Source organism: Zootermopsis nevadensis, unplaced genomic scaffold (assembly GCF_977971745.1).
Source record: "Zootermopsis nevadensis isolate Lab colony 2312 unplaced genomic scaffold, Znev_1.0 Znev_ptg000028l, whole genome shotgun sequence".
NCBI lineage: Eukaryota > Metazoa > Arthropoda > Insecta > Blattodea > Termopsidae > Zootermopsis > Zootermopsis nevadensis.
In genome coordinates, this window is record NW_028259160.1 from 21181514 (window position 1) to 21200356 (window position 18843).

At 39.4% G+C, this 18843-nt stretch overlaps 1 protein-coding gene across 2 annotated transcripts in view; it reads left to right on the forward strand.

Moving 5' to 3' along the window:
* The window catches only part of Cubn (Cubilin), a 218656-nt gene that overhangs the window by 73601 nt on the left and 126212 nt on the right, over window positions 1-18843 (forward strand). For both annotated transcript variants that reach the window (XM_087357091.1, XM_087357090.1), the window contains exons 27-35: window positions 9-190; window positions 509-662; window positions 2811-3025; window positions 4652-4820; window positions 8024-8205; window positions 9648-9813; window positions 12300-12478; window positions 15185-15346; window positions 17309-17420. In XM_087357091.1, the coding sequence (XP_087213217.1) occupies window positions 9-190; window positions 509-662; window positions 2811-3025; window positions 4652-4820; window positions 8024-8205; window positions 9648-9813; window positions 12300-12478; window positions 15185-15346; window positions 17309-17420 (1521 nt within the window). The remainder of the gene's footprint in view (window positions 1-8; window positions 191-508; window positions 663-2810; window positions 3026-4651; window positions 4821-8023; window positions 8206-9647; window positions 9814-12299; window positions 12479-15184; window positions 15347-17308; window positions 17421-18843) is intronic.

Here is an 18843-nt window from a genome sequence, read left to right on the forward strand (position 1 = left end):
TTTTTCAGGCTGTGGAGGATCCCTTATTGCCCCAACTGGATCATTCACCTCTCCCAACTATCCTCAGGCCTACAGCCACTTTGGGGAATGTTTCTGGAGAATTTCTGTGAACAGGGGCAGTGTGATCCAGATTGTGTTTGTTGATCTTGATTTGGACAGTAACGCTTTCTGCGTGTTAGACTACATTGAGGTGAGCGATTCTGACACATATAGTTGCGTATTTGGAACCATAATGACATAAATTTTGTAGTTTCCAGTCAATTAATGTTTTTCATGGCTAAGCTGTTTTAATTATGTCTATGAAGTGGTTAATTTTAGTATATTAAACATACATTTTCAAATTAACCTTTTGAAGCTGTAGCTTGTCTAAATAATATTTAATAATTCATTCTATACCACAAATAAGAATAACTCTCTCTATTAACTTCAAGTTTATAATGGGCACGGTATATGTTGTGCACACCAATTGGTCTCCACTGTGTTATTGATATCAGCTTGCTTATTACAGTTGTATGATGGGAGGGATGCATTGTCAAGAAAGTTGGGCAGATACTGCTCCACTGCGCCTCTGATTTTACGCTCGACCACAAATCACATGTTTATCAAGTTCCACTCAAATGCAAATAGTGCAGGAAGGGGCTTCCATATCCGTTATCAGACAGGTAAAGTGCTGATTCTTGTGATGTGTTTGACTTGTCTGCTTTAAATGATTGGATTAACTTATATAATATAATATATAATAACTGGATGAACTTTAAATGGATTAGTACTTTGGCATCATCCCTTTAATGTACACTGTGAGACTTATGAGGCAGAAGCTGTCACTGTTGGTGTAAATATATGTCTACAGATCCAAATTTAAGAAAACATAACAAGGGCCCTAGAATTAGCCCTTGGAGATCTCCATTTTTTATTGTTTCCCAGTATGAGAAACAATTCTGATTTCTTTAGGTGATTTTACATGGGCCTTTTGTTTCCGTCAGATAGGATCTGAACCATTTTGCAGCTCTTACTTTGATGTCATAAAAATGTTATATAGTTAACAGAATTTTATTATTTACGCAGTAACAAGCTTTTACTAAATCATAGAAAATTTCTACAGCATGCATTTTTTTTTTGGTTAATACATTTATCACATTTTCTGTTAGGTTGAAGGCCGTGTCTTCAGTGGATAAACCTTTCCTGATACCATATTGTTCTGGGACCAATATGTTATTAGTATACATATGATGTCTTAATCTGTAAGATTTGAGGTTTTCACAGTGGTGAGTATGAAGATTTCTGTCTTCTGGGTTGTTGCGCCGCGTAGTCTTGTCGATGCTAACCAACGTTTCAGAGGTCATACTGCCTCCGTCATCAGGGCGATGAAGATTTCTGTCTTCTGGGTTGTTGCGCTGTGTAGTCTGGTCGATGTTAACCAACGTTTCAGAGGTCATATTGCCTCCGTCATCAGGGCGATTCTTAGTATGAAGATTTCTGTCTTCTGGGTTGTTGCACTGTGTAGTCTGGTCGATGTTTACCAACGTTTCAGAGGTCATACTGCCTCCATCATCAGGGCGATGAATATGAAGATTTCTGTCTTCTGGGTTGTTGCGCTGTATAGTCTGGTCGATGTTAACCAACGTTTCAGAGGTCATATTGCCTCCGTCATCAGGGCGATTCTTAGTATGAAGATTTCTGTCTTCTGGGTTGTTGCACTGTGTAGTCTGGTCGATGTTTACCAACGTTTCAGAGGTCATACTGCCTCCGTCATCAGGGCGATGAGTATGAAGATTTCTGTCTTCTGGGTTGTTGCGCTGTATAGTCTGGTCGATGTTAACCAACGTTTCAGAGGTCATATTGCCTCCGTCATCAGGGCGATTCTTAGTATGAAGATTTCTGTCTTCTGGGTTGTTGCACTGTGTAGTCTGGTCGATGTTTACCAACGTTTCAGAGGTCATACTGCCTCCGTCATCAGGGCGATGAGTATGAAGATTTCTGTCTTCTGGGTTGTTGCGCCGTGTAGTCTGGTCGATGTTAACCAACGTTTCAGAGGTCATATTGCCTCCGTCATCAGGGCGATTCTTAGTATGAAGATTTCTGTCTTCTGGGTTGTTGCACTGTGTAGTCTGGTCGATGTTTACCAACGTTTCAGAGGTCATACTGCCTCCGTCATCAGGGCGATGAGTATGAAGATTTCTGTCTTCTGGGTTGTTGCGCCGTGTAGTCTGGTCGATGTTAACCAACGTTTCAGAGGTCATACTGCCTCCGTCATCAGGGCGCCCTGATGACAGAGGCAGTATGACCTCTGAAACGTTGGTTAGCATCGACCAGACTACATGGCACAACAAACCCAGAAGATAGAAATCTTCATGTCTTAATCTGCTGTGTATAATCTCCAGTACATTAGAAAAAGTGTTTATAGTGAAATTGGCCTGTAGTTTGTCACCTTTCTTGTACAGTGGTCTTGCTACTGACATTTTAAGATGGCTTGCAATTTTGCTGTAAGTCATGTGGCAACAATATCATACGTAATTTGTGTTGTGAGAGTATAATTGTACATTCCATGCATAGTAAATAAAATTAATTATAGTAAATGTAATATTCAAGTATAAAGCCATGTTTAAAATTTAGGTTTGCATTAAAAATTCACAGCATAATACCTTCTAGCTTAACTTATGTAATTTTAAACTTTTCTTACTGTGTTACATCCTATCCGAAGACCACGCCACAAATTTCCACAGGCATTTCACACTAATGTCATTATATTTCCATTCGGTACTGATTCGTATTTCTAACTTGTTAGTTAATTCAGAATTTGCTTACAACAGATTGCAACACCGCTGTAACTGGATTCAGTGGGGTGATTGAGAGTCCTAATTTCCCATCTGATTACCCGGATGGATTGGACTGCACATGGAACATTACAGCAACCAGAGGAAACAAGATAAATGTCACGTTCTCACATTTCGAGTTGGAAGACAGCAGCTGGTTGTCGTACTATGAATTCGGAGAAACACGTGATTGTCAATATTCTTATGTTGAGGTACAATTCTTCTGAGCATTTGAGTGTAGTGATGTGAAAGCTGTTTGATGATATATGATTTGAAGCTTTTGCAGTGACGTAACTCTATATAATTTTCTCAGGTGATCAGTCGCGTCAGATGGTTGAACGATGAAACCGACGTTTCAGGGACCATCTCTGCCCCAATCATCAGGGTTCTGATGTGATCAGGTTTATATGGGAGACAACAACATCTTCTGGTCACATCAGAACCCTGATGATTGGGGCAGAGATGGTCCCTGAAACGTTACTTTCATCGTTCAGCCATTTGACATGGCTGATCACCCGAGAAAATTTTATTCTGTTTGATGATCATAGAATAGTTTATTTTTTTCATTCTTTTATGCACAGACACTTGATTTATTGTATACTGGAAATTTTCTCCAGCTTTTAGTACTAAAAATGAGGTCATGATTTTCTCCTCTCCAGATTATTTCCATAATCGCAGTTCTTAGTAATATTTATCTCACTCTTAAGACTGTATTACATTTGTACATAAGTTATTGACATCTGGACTAACTTTAACCTTCATTATATGGGAATAGAGTGTTTTAACACTGAAACTATCAGAGTGCCATCCAGAATTTAACTTCGTGTTTTAACTAGTAATGGTTTTACGGTAGTATTATGAAACTACTAGTGCTAAAATATTATAGTGAACGGTGCTTAAAAAAATTTGGTGCAGTATTCTATAGTGCTATGTTTTAATAGTACAATTTTTTTTTACCAAAATAGGTAATGGATTCCTAAATTAAATTAAATACAGAATAGGCCTATATAAATTAAAAGGTGTAGTTATTGTATTTCAGTAAATGCTCTTCTCACATAATAGAATTTGATTTAGAATTTTACCTGTGTGGAAAATACACAAACTGACTTCACACTTCAGGCACAGAAATTGTGTAGTCATTCTGTCCCTCTTCACTGAACACTTACAGCACTAGCATTTGTGAACCTGCGGCTGGCCAGCGTCTGGTGTTTCAGTCTTGAAGATGGCGTATTTGATTGGCTTACGCTGGATTGAACTCATTACCAACATGTTTAAATAAAGTCGACAAAATTTTTTGTAGTCCGTTTGATTACCACAGGATTTTAGAATGTTATGACTATTCAGTATTGTTAGACTTAACAAGTGAGAAAATTACTTCTTTGTGTACTTTCATGTTCTCTGATTAATTAAATATCTGTTGGCCATTCTGTCCCCTTTGTCGATATATCCCTTTTGCCAACTGTAGTCTTCAGTAATGGAAGGTTTATGAGGTCTCTCAAAGTTGCCTTCTGCTAGTGGTTGATGCATATTTGTCAGTATGCACGCATCTCACTCCTCCAGTGAAGTTTTCTGTTTTCATATTTTTGTCAAGTGATTTGTTATTCCCGAATGACTAGGAAGATGTGAAGTTTTATTTTAGTTTAATACAAAGTGTCTGCTTAGTGTGTTGCTGTTACAGGTATGGTCTCTCCAGAAGATGTTTTAAGTTAAACAGTTATGTTCTTAAAAATGTTTTAAGAATTTATGTGAAAGGCGATAGTATATTAACATGCATTCAGTGTAGAAACGTCATAAGTACACTTCACACATGAAATGTGCTGATGTATTTGTGTTTGCAGTTAAAGGAAGGAGAAGACAATGCAGTCCCTGACACAGTGTTGATGCCCAGGCGGTGCGGGTCTGAAATACCAGGTCTCATCCACTCTTCCAAGAATCATATGTATGTTCACTTTGTGACAGGTTCATCTAGAGCCTACCCTGGATTCCGACTTGAGTGGATTGTCAATGGTAAGTAACTGGAAGATAAGCTTATTTTAGTTTTAAGGTCCCTTCTTTCATTTGTTTTGAAATTTGGTTTACTGATGTTTGTACCAGCCACTTGTCTAATATGTGGTGTGAAGAATGTACCAGATCAAGGTCTCAGAAGACATCCTAATGCTTCATAACACAAACTTATTGATGTATCATTAACACAATTCTGAAGGTTTGTGACAATGGTGCATTGTTCTCTGGACATTATCCATCATCTAAGATTAAATAAAATAAAATAAATAAAAAACCACAATGTTTCGGAGATGGGAAACTTTCTCCGTCTTCAGGTAAAACCTCTGTTGGGCCCAGTCGATAGAGCTAACCCCTATCTCCAGAGATAGGGGTTACCTCTATCGATTTTATTTTATTTTATCTTGGACGATGGATATTTTTATTAACAGCTGGAAAATTTTCCTTCCTCATCATGGAACATTCAGCTTCATATTCGTATGGTCCCCATACTTCACCTTTATCATAGAGGAATGGCAAAATTATACCCCTGTACTATGCTGGTGCCGACTGGACTTTAAATCTAGGGGTTGATGGTTTAGCAGTATGATGCTGAGATATATTACCAGCTGGATCATGCATATAAAACATCAAACATGGAAGATACGGATTAATTGAACACCACACTACAGTGATTTTTAATGGTGAATCACACCATAAAGAAATATATGGTGAACATATTCTTAATCTTTAACCTCTCCGCGCGGACCGACGTGAAAATTTGTGAGGCATAAATACCCCCTAGTGGATATCGGTACAGTGTACGTCGGCTGCAAGCTTAATTTTTGTAGCCCATAACTTCTTAACGAATAACGCCAGCGGAATGCGGTTTGCACTGCTTTGTTCTGAAAAGATAACTGTATGTGGACATATGGCAACACCGCCACATTCCATTGAGTTCTACCTGGGAATCTAAAAATAATATCCTGACCTTCTCATTCTCATCATGGATGTCTCTTCGTCTAGTCGCGTACTTACAGAAGCAGAAAGACGTGCACTTCTAGAAGAAGTTTTGGATGAAAGTGACTGTGAGTATAGTTCGGACACCGACAGTGCAATAATAGACATTAATTATACACAGTTGGTGACAACTGGAGTTAGTGATAATGAGAGTGAAAATGGTGGTGGCGGTGAAATACACGAAGCTCAAATTCTGATCCACATCCTTACACTGCTCACACACAGGGCGTTCATCATATAGAGTAAGATAATAAAACCATCTTTTAAGAGGATTTCAGTGAAAATTTTTTAATTATATCTCATATAGTTCCAAAGTTATGATAAATATAGTATTTTAGAGCAAAATTTAAAGGGACGCTAAGAACGTATTACGCCAAGCTCGGACTTTAAATCTCTGCGGCAAAGGGTTAAAGGACCATCATGTCTTATAAGACACAGTAATGGTATCCGTAGTTGGCCCAACGTAAAATATAATACATCGTGTAACATAGTTTGTGATCATTGCGTTGGGGTCTGATCCATGAAAAAAATGTCAGTTTACTCTAGGAGGTTGGCCATATAACCTTCATAAATTTTGCTGTCAAAAGGGCCCCATTCCTTTGTTTTATAAATATTTTTTTACGGCTTCTCGTAACAGCCAACATTTGTCAGTGGGAATTGCTTCCTTGTTTTTGGCTATACTGTGTAACTTTCAATTAAACATTAAGTATAAAGCTATAAAGTATATTTCAATAACTTTATCTAAAAGGACACAATTAAACTACTGATTCACACTGGTAAATGATCCAGAACTATATTGATACAAATTTGTATTTATATGTGGGCTGATCATAAGATAACAAATGCACCTCTTGTGCTTTTAGTGTGATTGCAAGATAATGCTGTAATAAACTGTGCTACTTTTCAGCACAGAAAAGGTTCATTACCATCAAGTTTGATGGGTCATACTATGCTGGTATATACGAGGCGCGTCCCAAAAGTAAGTTTCCCACTCGTCCCACAGCTAGCAAACCTTATATTGAGCGAAGCGACTGTGCGTACGTGATAGAGCAATGACGTAGCATGGCGCATGCACTAACGGTACTTCCCGCGTTCTCACATTAGCATCGTTGCAGCTGTTGAAGATGGAGGTTCTTATTCCAGCTCCCGCCGACTGTGAAGTGCGGTCAGTAATAACGCTAGGCCGCACACGGCTCGACGGACAGCAAGTCTCCTGCAGGAGTTCAGCTGGGAGGTGTTTAACCATCCACCCTACAGCCCGGACCTCGCTCCCAGTGATTTCCATCTTTTCCTACACCTCAAGAAATTCCTGTCCGGTCAGCGTCAGCGTTTTGAGAATGACAGAGAGGCGGAGATGGTTGTCACACAGTGGTTCCAATCCCAGGCGGCAGACTTCTACGACACAGGTATTCAAAAGTTGGTCCCACGGTATGACAAATGTCTCAATTCCGGTGGCGAATATGTTGAAAAATAGCTGGACACTTGCTGTATCTGTTGCAATAAATATTTCCATGAAATTGTGTTTTGTTTCTGTAAACGGCCCCAGGAAACTTACTTTAAGGACGAGCCTCGTATCATCATCGTCTATGGTGTTTCGGCCTGTTTTCTGGCCGTGACCTCCCCACTTAGGAGTATTCTTGGTCTTTTGAAACGTGCATTTATGAGTAGTGAGTGACCAGCCCACTGACTCTGCACAATTTCTATTCAATCCTGATTTGACTACCAGAGCCATCTAGCAGTAAATCAGGAGGGTTGGATGAGAAATTGCCGCTGAATTTTACCTATGAAACATTTCGTATCATGCTCGTAAGGTTCTTTTACATGGTATAAATCTTTAACATGGGACCGCCAGCTTTATTTCCCCTCCAAAAGAAATTTTCCTACGTATTTTTATCTATCAACCCTGGCCGGGACTGAACCCCCGAACCTTGGGTCCAGTGGCGAGCACGCTAACCACTAGTCCACCGAGGGTGACATGCTAGTATATATGTAAATTGATTACTGTTCCTTGCACACTGTCTCATATTCTGTACTTTTGTTTAATGTATACATATATGTGTGATTTTCTAGTTCTGAAGATGTTATTTCCTAAGATACTTTAATCCTATTTTCCCTGTAACATATTATGTTTCATAGTCGTGGATTTCTTCATTGTAGTATTCCGCAGGACCAAGATTCTTTATTTGTATGTAATTTATTGTTGTTACCAGGCTGTGGTGGTAACCTGAAGAAGTCTTTTGGACAGTTAACGTCACCTGGCTATCCTCGAAATTTTCCTGATAACACAGATTGTGAATGGACAATTACAGTGGATTGGGGTCACAGTGTGGAGCTGACTGTTGAGGACTTCAGCTTAAGCCAAACTTCAGAATGTTATAGTGGCTCTGTGACTGTGAGTTTACTGAATTAAATAGCTTCTCTGAATGATGCATTGTTTCAAAAACTGAAATTCTTTTATGTTTATTGGCACATTTTACATTACAAAATTATGCTTCTGCTTTATTACTGATACAACATATAATATAATCATCAGCTTTATAGTTTTAAGACTTAACCTTTATCATACAGGAATAGGGTATTTAAGCACCCATACTATGGGGCTGACCACATTTTTAAGACAGGGCTGTATCTAGTAATTGTATTACAATGGGGTGCCTCTTGCATCTTCAATCCACTGAGATTTTCAGTGAAAGGATGGATGGACACCATAAGAATTCCATGGATATTGTGGTCATGACCAAATTGTATCTTGCTTCCAGTCACAGTGTCTTCATGACGCTGACTTTCACTGTTATATGAGATTGCTTCATTAGAGTCAGTCTTCAGAATTAGCTCTCGTGAACTTTCTGTCCCATTCTGCAAAATTCAATACCTAAGGCCAGGATTCCACTGTAAATGGTTTCGTAAAAAGTTTTAGAGACTTATTGCACTTATGGTATAGACTAGAGAAATATGGCAGTATGTAACACTATGACAGTAAACTTTACATGAAGAATTTTTACTCCTCACTAACTCCGTTTGCTTACAAACCTATAAAATGCTGCCAACAGCATTGTAAATATTTCTTACAAATTCTTACATATATTTAGGTATGTCCAGTACAATTTTATGAGTTTCATTTAAATCCATAGAACATTCACTTTTAACACTTTTAATGTAATTTTTATACGCATGTGCATACACTGTGCTTATGTGTGTATGTGGTTTTAAGAAAATTCTCAGTTTTTACAGACAGTGATGCAGGAAAGAATTGTGTCTTATTTTAAAGTACAGGCAACTCTCAGTTTACAAACGTTCGATTCATGAACATTCGCAATAACGAACGTCACAATTCATTCAAAATTTCTTAAAGTCGCCAGTAGATGGAGTTCCTTATAAAACGAAATGCCAAACGCATAGTGAACATAATTGTAAGATTTAAATAAATAAACTTTTAAAAAATGTATTTATTACAATAGTTATCAGAAAATTATTATATGATAATTATACTGAACTGTTCTTGGTTAATAAAACTAATTTAGCCAGTGAAAAAATCATTGGTTTACATGCCACGGCTCGTAGAATGTTTTCTCGTGGAAACGAAATCGGTGATTCCCCCTATTGTAATATATTGTATTGTAAATGAGTTGTATAGACCATTCAATGTTTAGTACATGGTTTTAATGCTTTGAAATGGCTGCTAACGTGTACGATACGTATCGTAAAAGCTCGGGAACGCAAGATACACATAACGAACAAAAACATATAACGAGCAACATCTTGGAACAGAACTCGTTCGTAAACCAAGAGTTGCCTGTAAATATGGTAGATAATGTCTCCAGTAATATGTTTCAGATCTACTCTGGGACAGATGACTCAGGTCTGCAGCTTTCCCAGTTGTGCCATCCCTCTAAAAATGTAGTTTTGACATCCAGTGGCAATTCCATGTTTGTGAGATTAAAAATTGGTTTTGTATATGGTGGAAAAGGATTTAAAGCTTCTTACAAAACAGTGAACTCAAGTAAGTCAATCATCATGTTTCCAAAAAATCACAGTATGTTATCGTCTCTATCATGCGGTTTCCTCCGTAAGTCCTATCAGTCTTATCCAATGTGATTTAATCTTTTTAGGATGCTATTTCATCATATGGCTTACTGTCATGTTTAACAAGTTAACTGTGTAATGGTGAGGAAGGAAAAATATTATTAAGAATGAAATCAGGCATCTACATTATTTGGATTTGCCTGTTTTGAAGTAACTGGTGAGATTTGTGGTTCTCTAACTTTTAAACTGTTGATGACAATCTTCTTGGTGCAATTCTATGTTGACTTGTACGTTTGTCACTACCTACACATCCACATAGCATCACAACCCAGAAGATCATCATTGAAACATATTTTTTATTGTATATTCCAGTTCTGTTGGCTGGGAATTGCATTATGCCTTGATTAGATGATAGAATCTGCTAACTTAGTGGTTCAACCACTAAAATATAATATACTGTGGTCTGTCATAATTCAGTTCCTGAGTCACTCTCATTCCACTCTGCTATAGGACAAGATACTACAGGATGATTCAAAAGTCTCCATACATAGAGAAAATGGTCACTTTTTTTTATAAACTGTCACTTTATTCACAAAACTTGCTCTACATTGTTACCATTCCTTTGAAAACACATACGGATACGTCTCTCCCACTCATGGTGAACTCGTGTTAACACATCTGGTGTTATGTGCGTAATTGCATTTTGAATGCATTCCTTTAGGTGATTTCCCTATGTATGGAGACTTTTGAATCACTCTGTATATTGACACGTTTATGAGCAGGAATACCAAAATATAAGCAGCCAACATGGATGAGACTGAATTAATTCCTTACACTGACTGTTACACAGAATAATTCAGATTAAATAGTTGTATTCAGATGTAATAAGCTGGGAGGAAAATGGCGTAATGGAGCAACCCCCATTTTCACCCCTCCAAGCAGCTCATGGGGAGCATTCTAACTGAATGACCAACTGGCCAGGCAAACACGTACTTCCAAGACTACAACTCATATGAAAGTTCTACTGCTTGCACTCCAGCATATGTCCAAGTGGGGCAAACTGACAAATCTGACAATAGGAGGATTCATAAATTCACTGGTGACACCGTAGACAGTAAACATAATATGCCATCTGCTGTTCATTGAGCATCTTCTTGTTATATATTTTATTGCTGGTTTGTGACACTGCACTCTTGTAGGTGGTTACCAGATTTCAAAATAACATACTGTCTCCGTGTTCCCAGATTTAGGGATTTCAAAATTTGATACATAAACTAGCTGACTAGATGGCTTACGGAACCCGAAGGTTCATCACCGAACTAACCAAAGCCCTCCACCTGACCCTGTCCTGGGCCAACAAAATCCAGTCTCCTTCAACTCCTATCTCCCATAGATCCTGCCTGAGATTATCCTCCCATCTACGTCTAGGTCTCCCCAGAGGTCTCTTCCCCTGAGGCTTCCCAAATAGTGGACCCAACCAACCAGATGGCTTACGGAACACAAAGGTTCATCACCGAATTAACCAAAGCCCTCCACCGGACCCTGTCCTGGGCCAACAAAATCCAGTCTCCTTCAACTCCTATCTCCCATAGATCCTGCCTGAGATTATCCTCCCATCTACGTTTAGGTCTCCCAGCAGTAAGGCTAACAACCTTTCACTGTAAAAAAAAATAAGCATTGTTATGAACAAATTAACTAAAATTTGATGCATGGTGTTTAGAAACTAGGTAGAACTCAGATTCTGTGACATTTGGTTCGTAACATATTAATGGAAGTAAAGGTTATGAAAGCAGAATTATGTACATTTAGCAATGTACAGAAGCAATAATCTGGCATAGAGTGGGCAAAGAAAAATGTTGAACCACAAAATGTCTTGTCATGGTAGAAATATATTTAAAGCGTTTCTTTTAAAACATTCTTGTTATGATGCTTATTTATGTTGTATATGTAGTTTATTAAATTTGTTAGGGCACAAAAGAATTAATACATCTTACTTACATGTATGGTCTTTTATTTTAAGCAGTTTTATATAAATTTATTTTTTTATATTAAATAGGGTTCCATTGAATAGTCAAATTCAGAATTAAATATACCCAACCACATTTAGCGTAGACTTCCCGCATGAAATTTCATCCATAATTATTTCATATAATTTATAGGTTTCTATTTGATGAGCCATGCTGAGAAATATGCCAACATTTATTTCAGTGCGCATGTAATGAAAGTTAAAGTGCTCATCAGAAAATTGATCTTGCAAGTCATAGTTCTACAGAGTATATTTTTCTAGAGACCTTCAATGTCCAATTTGACTAAGGTGAAATGTCTTGGTATTATGATTGTCTGTGTAAACATTTATTCTGTTAAGTAAAATTTAAGTACAGTAAATACTACATTACTTTTTCGTTGTTATAAGTCAATGAATATAATTTTCTGTACATATTTTTTTTTATTTTTGAATCACAGAGTGTGGGGGAAAATTCACCATGCCAGTGGGTAGTATCCACTCCCCCAACTACCCTGGCAACTACGATAACAACCTTGACTGCCAATGGCTGATAGATGTTGACAAAAATTTTGTCATTTTATTTGCATTCGCTGATATTGACATGCCCACACTAGACTGTGAAGATAACTTTGTGAAGGTAAGTGCTGAATTGGAGGAAAACCTCTGTAATTTAGAGGAAACAAGCTCTGCGCTTTTTAAATTAAATTATAAATGCAATGTATGAACTGATTTTTAAAAATTCACTTTTTTTATTTTCCCTCCACAAATAAAGTGGAGATTAGCCGCATCGCCCCTGCAATTTTCCATTCTTGTGCTTTGTCAGTTAGTCTCTTTCTGCTACAGAATAAATGCATAATCGTATGATTACGTAGCTTTGGACTTATTTAAGTTATTGTGTCATTATGTTTTGGAATGTCACGGTAACATCTTTAGAAGTTGCGTTTAAGCGATCTGATGATAATTGTATTCAGTGAATTTCAGAATGTGGGTGTAAGTAGATGTTTCATGTTTCAGAACATTACTCAGCGTTCATTTATGAGTTGCGATCGGAAAGTTTCCAGACTGCGCGTATAAAAACCCGTACACTTATCTCAGGTATTAAATTCATCCATCACCCTCGAAGTAGTTCCCCTGGGAGTGAACACAACGATCCCAGCGCCGCTGCCAAGCCTGGAAGTATCCCTGGAAATCTTTCTTTGTCAGCCTGTCAAGCACCATCTGCGATTCTGCCAGAATCTCTTCTGTCGTCTCAAATCTCCTTCCCTTTAGCTGAATTTTCATCTTTGGGAAGAGGAAGAAGTCACACAGAGCTAAGGAGGGTGCGGGATGACGGCCATGGTGTTTGAGGCCAAAAACTGCCGAACTTTGAGGGCGGTGTGCGCTGGCGCGTTGTCATGATGCGTCGCATGTGGAGTTCTTCCTTTAGAATCAGCTGACAGGTCCCATAGCCTATCCCAACAATGTCGCACAAGTCGTTGATGGTACGACGTCGATCTTCGTGAATGGCCTGCCGAATCTTCGTAACATTTTCGGGCGTTGTGCTCGAAGATGGTCGTCCAGAACGCTCGTCATCATCGACAGAGGTTCGGCCATTTTTAAAACGTGAATGCCACACAAAAGTTTGTGCACGACCCATTGCGGACTCCCCAAATGCTTGCTTTAGCATTTCATAGGTTTCCGTAGCCGTTTTGGCGAGTCTTTGGCAAGAGATTCAGGCAGAATCGCAGATGGTGCTTGACAGGCTGACAAAGAAAGATTTCCAGGGATGCTTCCAGGCTTGGCAGCGGCACTGCGATCGTTGTGTTCACTCCCAGGGGAACTACTTCGAGGGTGATGGATGAATTTAATACCGGAGATAAGTGTACTGGTTTTTATACGCGCAGTCTGGAAACCTTCCGATCGCACCTCGTAGTATAAATATGGAACTTCAGTCAGTGCAGCTTGTCTCTAGCCGATATTTGAACAGTGTACCTCCAAGTTAATGTCAGGTTTCTAACTCCATAACTCTCTTGAACATTGTGAAAGCTGTGAAGTATTTCCGTAAGTGCTCATAATATCTGACGACTAACCTGACTCCTGGCCGCATAGAAAGACCAGAGTTACCACGCAAGTCTTAGTGACATTTTACACGTAATCTTACATTTTGACCATTTAAATATGACCCAAGACCACATAGTGTGCCTTTGAAAGGACGTAGACATTAATTCCAACTAAGTAATTATAAGGTATTTGAGAACAAGAAATAGGGAAATACTGAAGTGTGAAGAACTATACAGCTCTCTGGTGAGAATTTGGCGATGCTTAACCAGTGTTACCTACCTGACTTGTTATTTTAATTAGTAAAAGATACATAAATAATTGCAGCAGTTGCAAAGAACCAGGACATGATATTTATGGATTACACGAAGGAAAGCTAACTGGCTGGGACATATTATGAGAAGGAATGGATTACTGAGTGATATCACCGAAGGCCAGGTTGAAGGAAAGAGAGGACTAGGAAGAAAATTGATACAGCTAACCGACGACCTTAAACAAGGAAAGAAGATGACGTTCCAGGAATTAAAGCGAGAAGCCGAGAATAGGGAAAACTGGAGAGCTCTTTTTGGGCAGAGCAATGGACCTGTTGTAAGACAGAACACTGAATAATAATAACTACATGTCCTGGGTTGACAAAATTAACATGTGCAATAGAAAAGCACACATCTATAGAACATTTACAGTTTCATGGTTAGTGTTTGTCATGTATGTCAAAGCATAACTAAAGAACTGATTCCATAAAGCAGAGTTATTCTTGAGAAGCTGATAGTCAGAATTTCCACTATTATGGAACACAGAATCACATTACTCCATTCACAGGACTCTGGATAGAATAACATGAATCCAGTCCATGTCTTCACGCTCTATTTCTTAGGATTCAGCAGAATAAGGATTTGGATAAGACCTAATATTTTGGTTCTAGAAGATACTTGGAAAGAAGTTGCTTGTGGACAGAAATACACTGAAGTGTATTTTAGGAAAGCGGTTTGTGAACTGTTTAAATATGTGGTTTGATGTGGACTTTGTGGTGACTATTACAGTCTGTTGAGTTCTGCAATGTTAGGGAATTTCTCGAGGACATGGGAAGTGAAAGCTACTCAAGAAAGAGATCAGCAGATTTTTGGAAGGCTGACATGATGGTAATAGTTTCTGAACTGAAATATACTCTGCCTATATCGTCATGTAGACCTATCTTATTTGTACTTGTGCTATTTTCTGGTTTGAAGATTTGGTCAAGGACATGTTGGTGATGATTGTTTGTATCGACAGCAGCCCGTTAGCGTGAATTTTGGCTTTATGTTGGTAGGTGTATGATGGGAACAGTACCGACAGCACACAGCTGTACTATTACTGTAATGACAGCCTTTCTGCTTCGAACAACTTTACGTCAACTGGCAATCAGCTTCTGGTGCACATGAAGACTAACAACATGCCAACAGCAAAGGGATTTCTTGCCAACTACACCTTGGTGAGTTGAATTGCTGTTGTGGTAGAAATTTAACATTTTTAACTGCCAACAGAGTCTCTCTAATTTTCTCAATGCATTGTCATAAGCAGTTCATTACTAATGTATGTGTTTGTTGTTTGTCATGTTTTGGAATTTAAATAATCTTCGGTGCTTTCTCTATGTATCAGTGCTGTAGAAATGAGCCCCCCACTATTCAAACTTCCACTTTCACCTTTACATAATTTGTAAACCTCTAACATTTTAAATGTGAAAAACATGTAATATGATGTGCCAGCATAGCTCAGTCAGTATAGTGACTGGCTATGGACCGGATGACTGGGGTTCGATCCCCGACAGGGGCAGAGGATTTTTCCTCTAGCCTTTGCATCGAGACCAGCTCTGGGGCCCATCCAGCCTCCTCTACAATGGGTACTGTGGTTCTTTCCCAGGGGTAAATCAGGGCCAGGGCGTGATGGTGACCACTCACCCCCATCTAGTGCCGAGGTTAAGAAAGAGTAGGAACTATACTACCTCCCCCCCCAAGTGCCTACATGGTGTATAGTGGGGCAGCTTTTTTTTACATGTAATATTATTTTGTTCAAAAATTTTTGAACATAATTTAACATACTCTTACAGTCCACACTTAACATTAGTAAATTTTATTACATTTAGTGCTGCTGTTTTTGTGACTTCTGGAAGAATTATGTTAATTTGAATTAATTTTTTCTGAAATTTAGACACTGATAGTGACTTACAAGCCAAATGTTTGTGGTAAACAGTAAATAAATTGAGATTTGAAATTCTCATTCTCTTCTGGGTTATTGCACTGTGTAGTCTGGTAGAAGCTTTCCATCATTTTGGAGGTGTTTTCTATCTCCATCACCAGGGCTGTGATACCATTGCCCTGATGATGGAAGCAACAAGTAGCTCTGAAATGTCAGTGATCGTTTATCAGACTGAATGGCACAAAAGCCTAGAAGACAGTCATCTTCAGCAAGTATAATAGTTATTAGATGTTGCAGGTAATTCCTTGTAATAACCACTGCAGATACATATTCAATCATGTAGAGATTTAACAATCCTTAAAAGAGAGGTCTCTGCCAAAGGAAAGAACTGCAAAAAAATTGAAAATTAAATACTTTATTTTTCAAGATAACCATATCTGAGATTGTGCCTTCATTTGTCGAGCCGCATGGCTAGTGGTCTGCCTGTTTCCCCAATGTAGCTCCTGCTGTATTCACAGGAAGGGCTATAGACAGTGTTCTGTTTGTTGCAGATTTGTTTCTGGTCTGGTTTTCATCAGTATACTCCTAATAGTGTGTTTCGTTTTAAAGATTGTCTTGATGTTATAACGATTCCCTAAATGTTTGAATTTTTATGAAATGCCCTTCACGTAGGATATAACAATAGCACCAATAGGCTTTGTCTCTTCTTTTTATCGATGACCACTTCCCCTGGAGTTAAGGACTGAGTCAGTGAGCCATTCCGGTAACCATTTAGCTGAAGATCGCATCTCAAGGCTTTTATTTCTTTGAGCAAGTCTTGTTGTTCCTGGCATATGGTATGAGCTCTACTGAGCAGGCTCTGAACTACACAGTCAGTGTGGGTAGATTTTCTGTAAACCTTAGTTGTCAAAGATGACCAAAACATCCAGAAAAGGAATTGTATTGTCTGATTCTACTTCCTGGCAAACTGGATGGAAGTTCTAAGGCTGTTAAGGTGGTTATACTGACTTAGGTTGTTCAGTGATTGAGGTTAATTTTTTCTATCAGACCCAACTGAGAAGGTTTTAACATGATGATGGAAGCAGATCCAGCTTCCAAAATGTAGTGTTCTTTTTCATAAACAGAGACAGTGGACATAGTCGACGACTTTTGTGTTACTGATTGTAACACCCAATCGTCAGTACCCTTTAAAATTAATTTTTGTAACTTGCTCTGTGGTTAATTTGCCTGTTCCAAATGTTTTAATGATTCTGTACAGACCTGTGGAGCACGCATCATGGCAGAGGATACTGGGATAATAACAACACACAACATAATAACCTCTTATGAAAGTCATAACTGCTCATGGATCATCATTGCTCCAAGTCCAGGTACAGTTACTGATTCTTAAGCTTCAAAACAGTATGTAATCTACCAGACTTCACATATTTCTACTTTGCTACTTACTGCCTGATACATACATTTCTCTTAATTCTTCAGTTGTGCAAATTACAAGTTAATAATTATACAACTCCATATATTTTTTTATGTGTATAATTTAAGATACCTCCCAAAGGTATCACCACTTTGTTGAAGGCAATTTGCTGGGTGAGGAAGCTTGTGTGCTCAAATGACCCTTAGGCTATGCTGGCCCGAGCTTCGGCTCATGGTAGGGTCACCCAAGCCGGACAGGTCTAAGGCGATGAGCCAGACTAAGAGTGATACCCTGGTCCAGGTTGGGGGATGGACATAAGGCTAACAACCTTTCACCTTAAAAAAAGCATTGTTATGAAAAAATTAACTAAGCCTCGGACCAGGACAGACTCTTTGGCACGACCTCCTCCCCCAGTATTGTCAGGGTGATTAAGTCGAGAAGAATGAGATGGGCGGGGCATGTAGCGCGCGTGGATGGGACAAGAGGTGTGCACCAGGTATTGGTTGGGAAACCTGAAGGGAAGAGACCGCTGGGGAGACCTAGACGTAGATGGGAGGATAATCTCAGGCGGGATCTATGGGAGATAGGAGTTGAAGGAGACTGGATTTTGTTGGCCCAGGACAGGGTCCGGTGGAGGGCTTTGGTTAATTCGGTGATGAACCTTCGGGTTCCGTAAGCCATCTGGTTGGTTGGGTCCACTATTTGGGAAGCCTGAGGGGAAGAGACCGCTTGGGAGACCTAGACGTAGATGGGAGGATAATCTCAGGCGGGATCTATCAGAGATAAAAGTTGAAGGAGACTGGATTTTGTTGGCCCAGGGCAGGGTCCGGTGGAGGGCTTTGGTTAATTCGGTGATGAACCTTCGGGTTCCGTAAGCCATCTGGTTGGTTGGGTCCACTATTTGGGAAGCCTGAGGGGAAGAGACCGCTTGGGAGACCTAGACGTAGATGGGAGGATAATCTCAGGCGGGATCTATCAGAGATAAAAGTTGAAGGAGACTGGATTTTGTTGGCCCAGGGCAGGGTCCGGTGGAGGGCTTTGGTTAATTCGGTGATGAACCTTCGGGTTCCGTAAGCCATTGGTTGGTTGGGTCCACTATTTGGGAAGCCTGAGGGGAAGAGGCTGCTGGGGAGACCTAGACGTAGATGGGAGGATAATCTCAGGCGGGATCTATGGGAGATAGGAGTTGAAGGAGACTGGATTTTGTTGGCCCAGGACAGGGTCCGGTGGAGGGCTTTGGTTAATTCGGTGATGAACCTTCGGGTTCCGTAAGCCATCTGGTTGGTTGGGTCCACTATTTGGGAAGCCTGAGGGGAAGAGACCGCTTGGGAGACCTAGACGTAGATGGGAGGATAATCTCAGGCGGGATCTATCAGAGA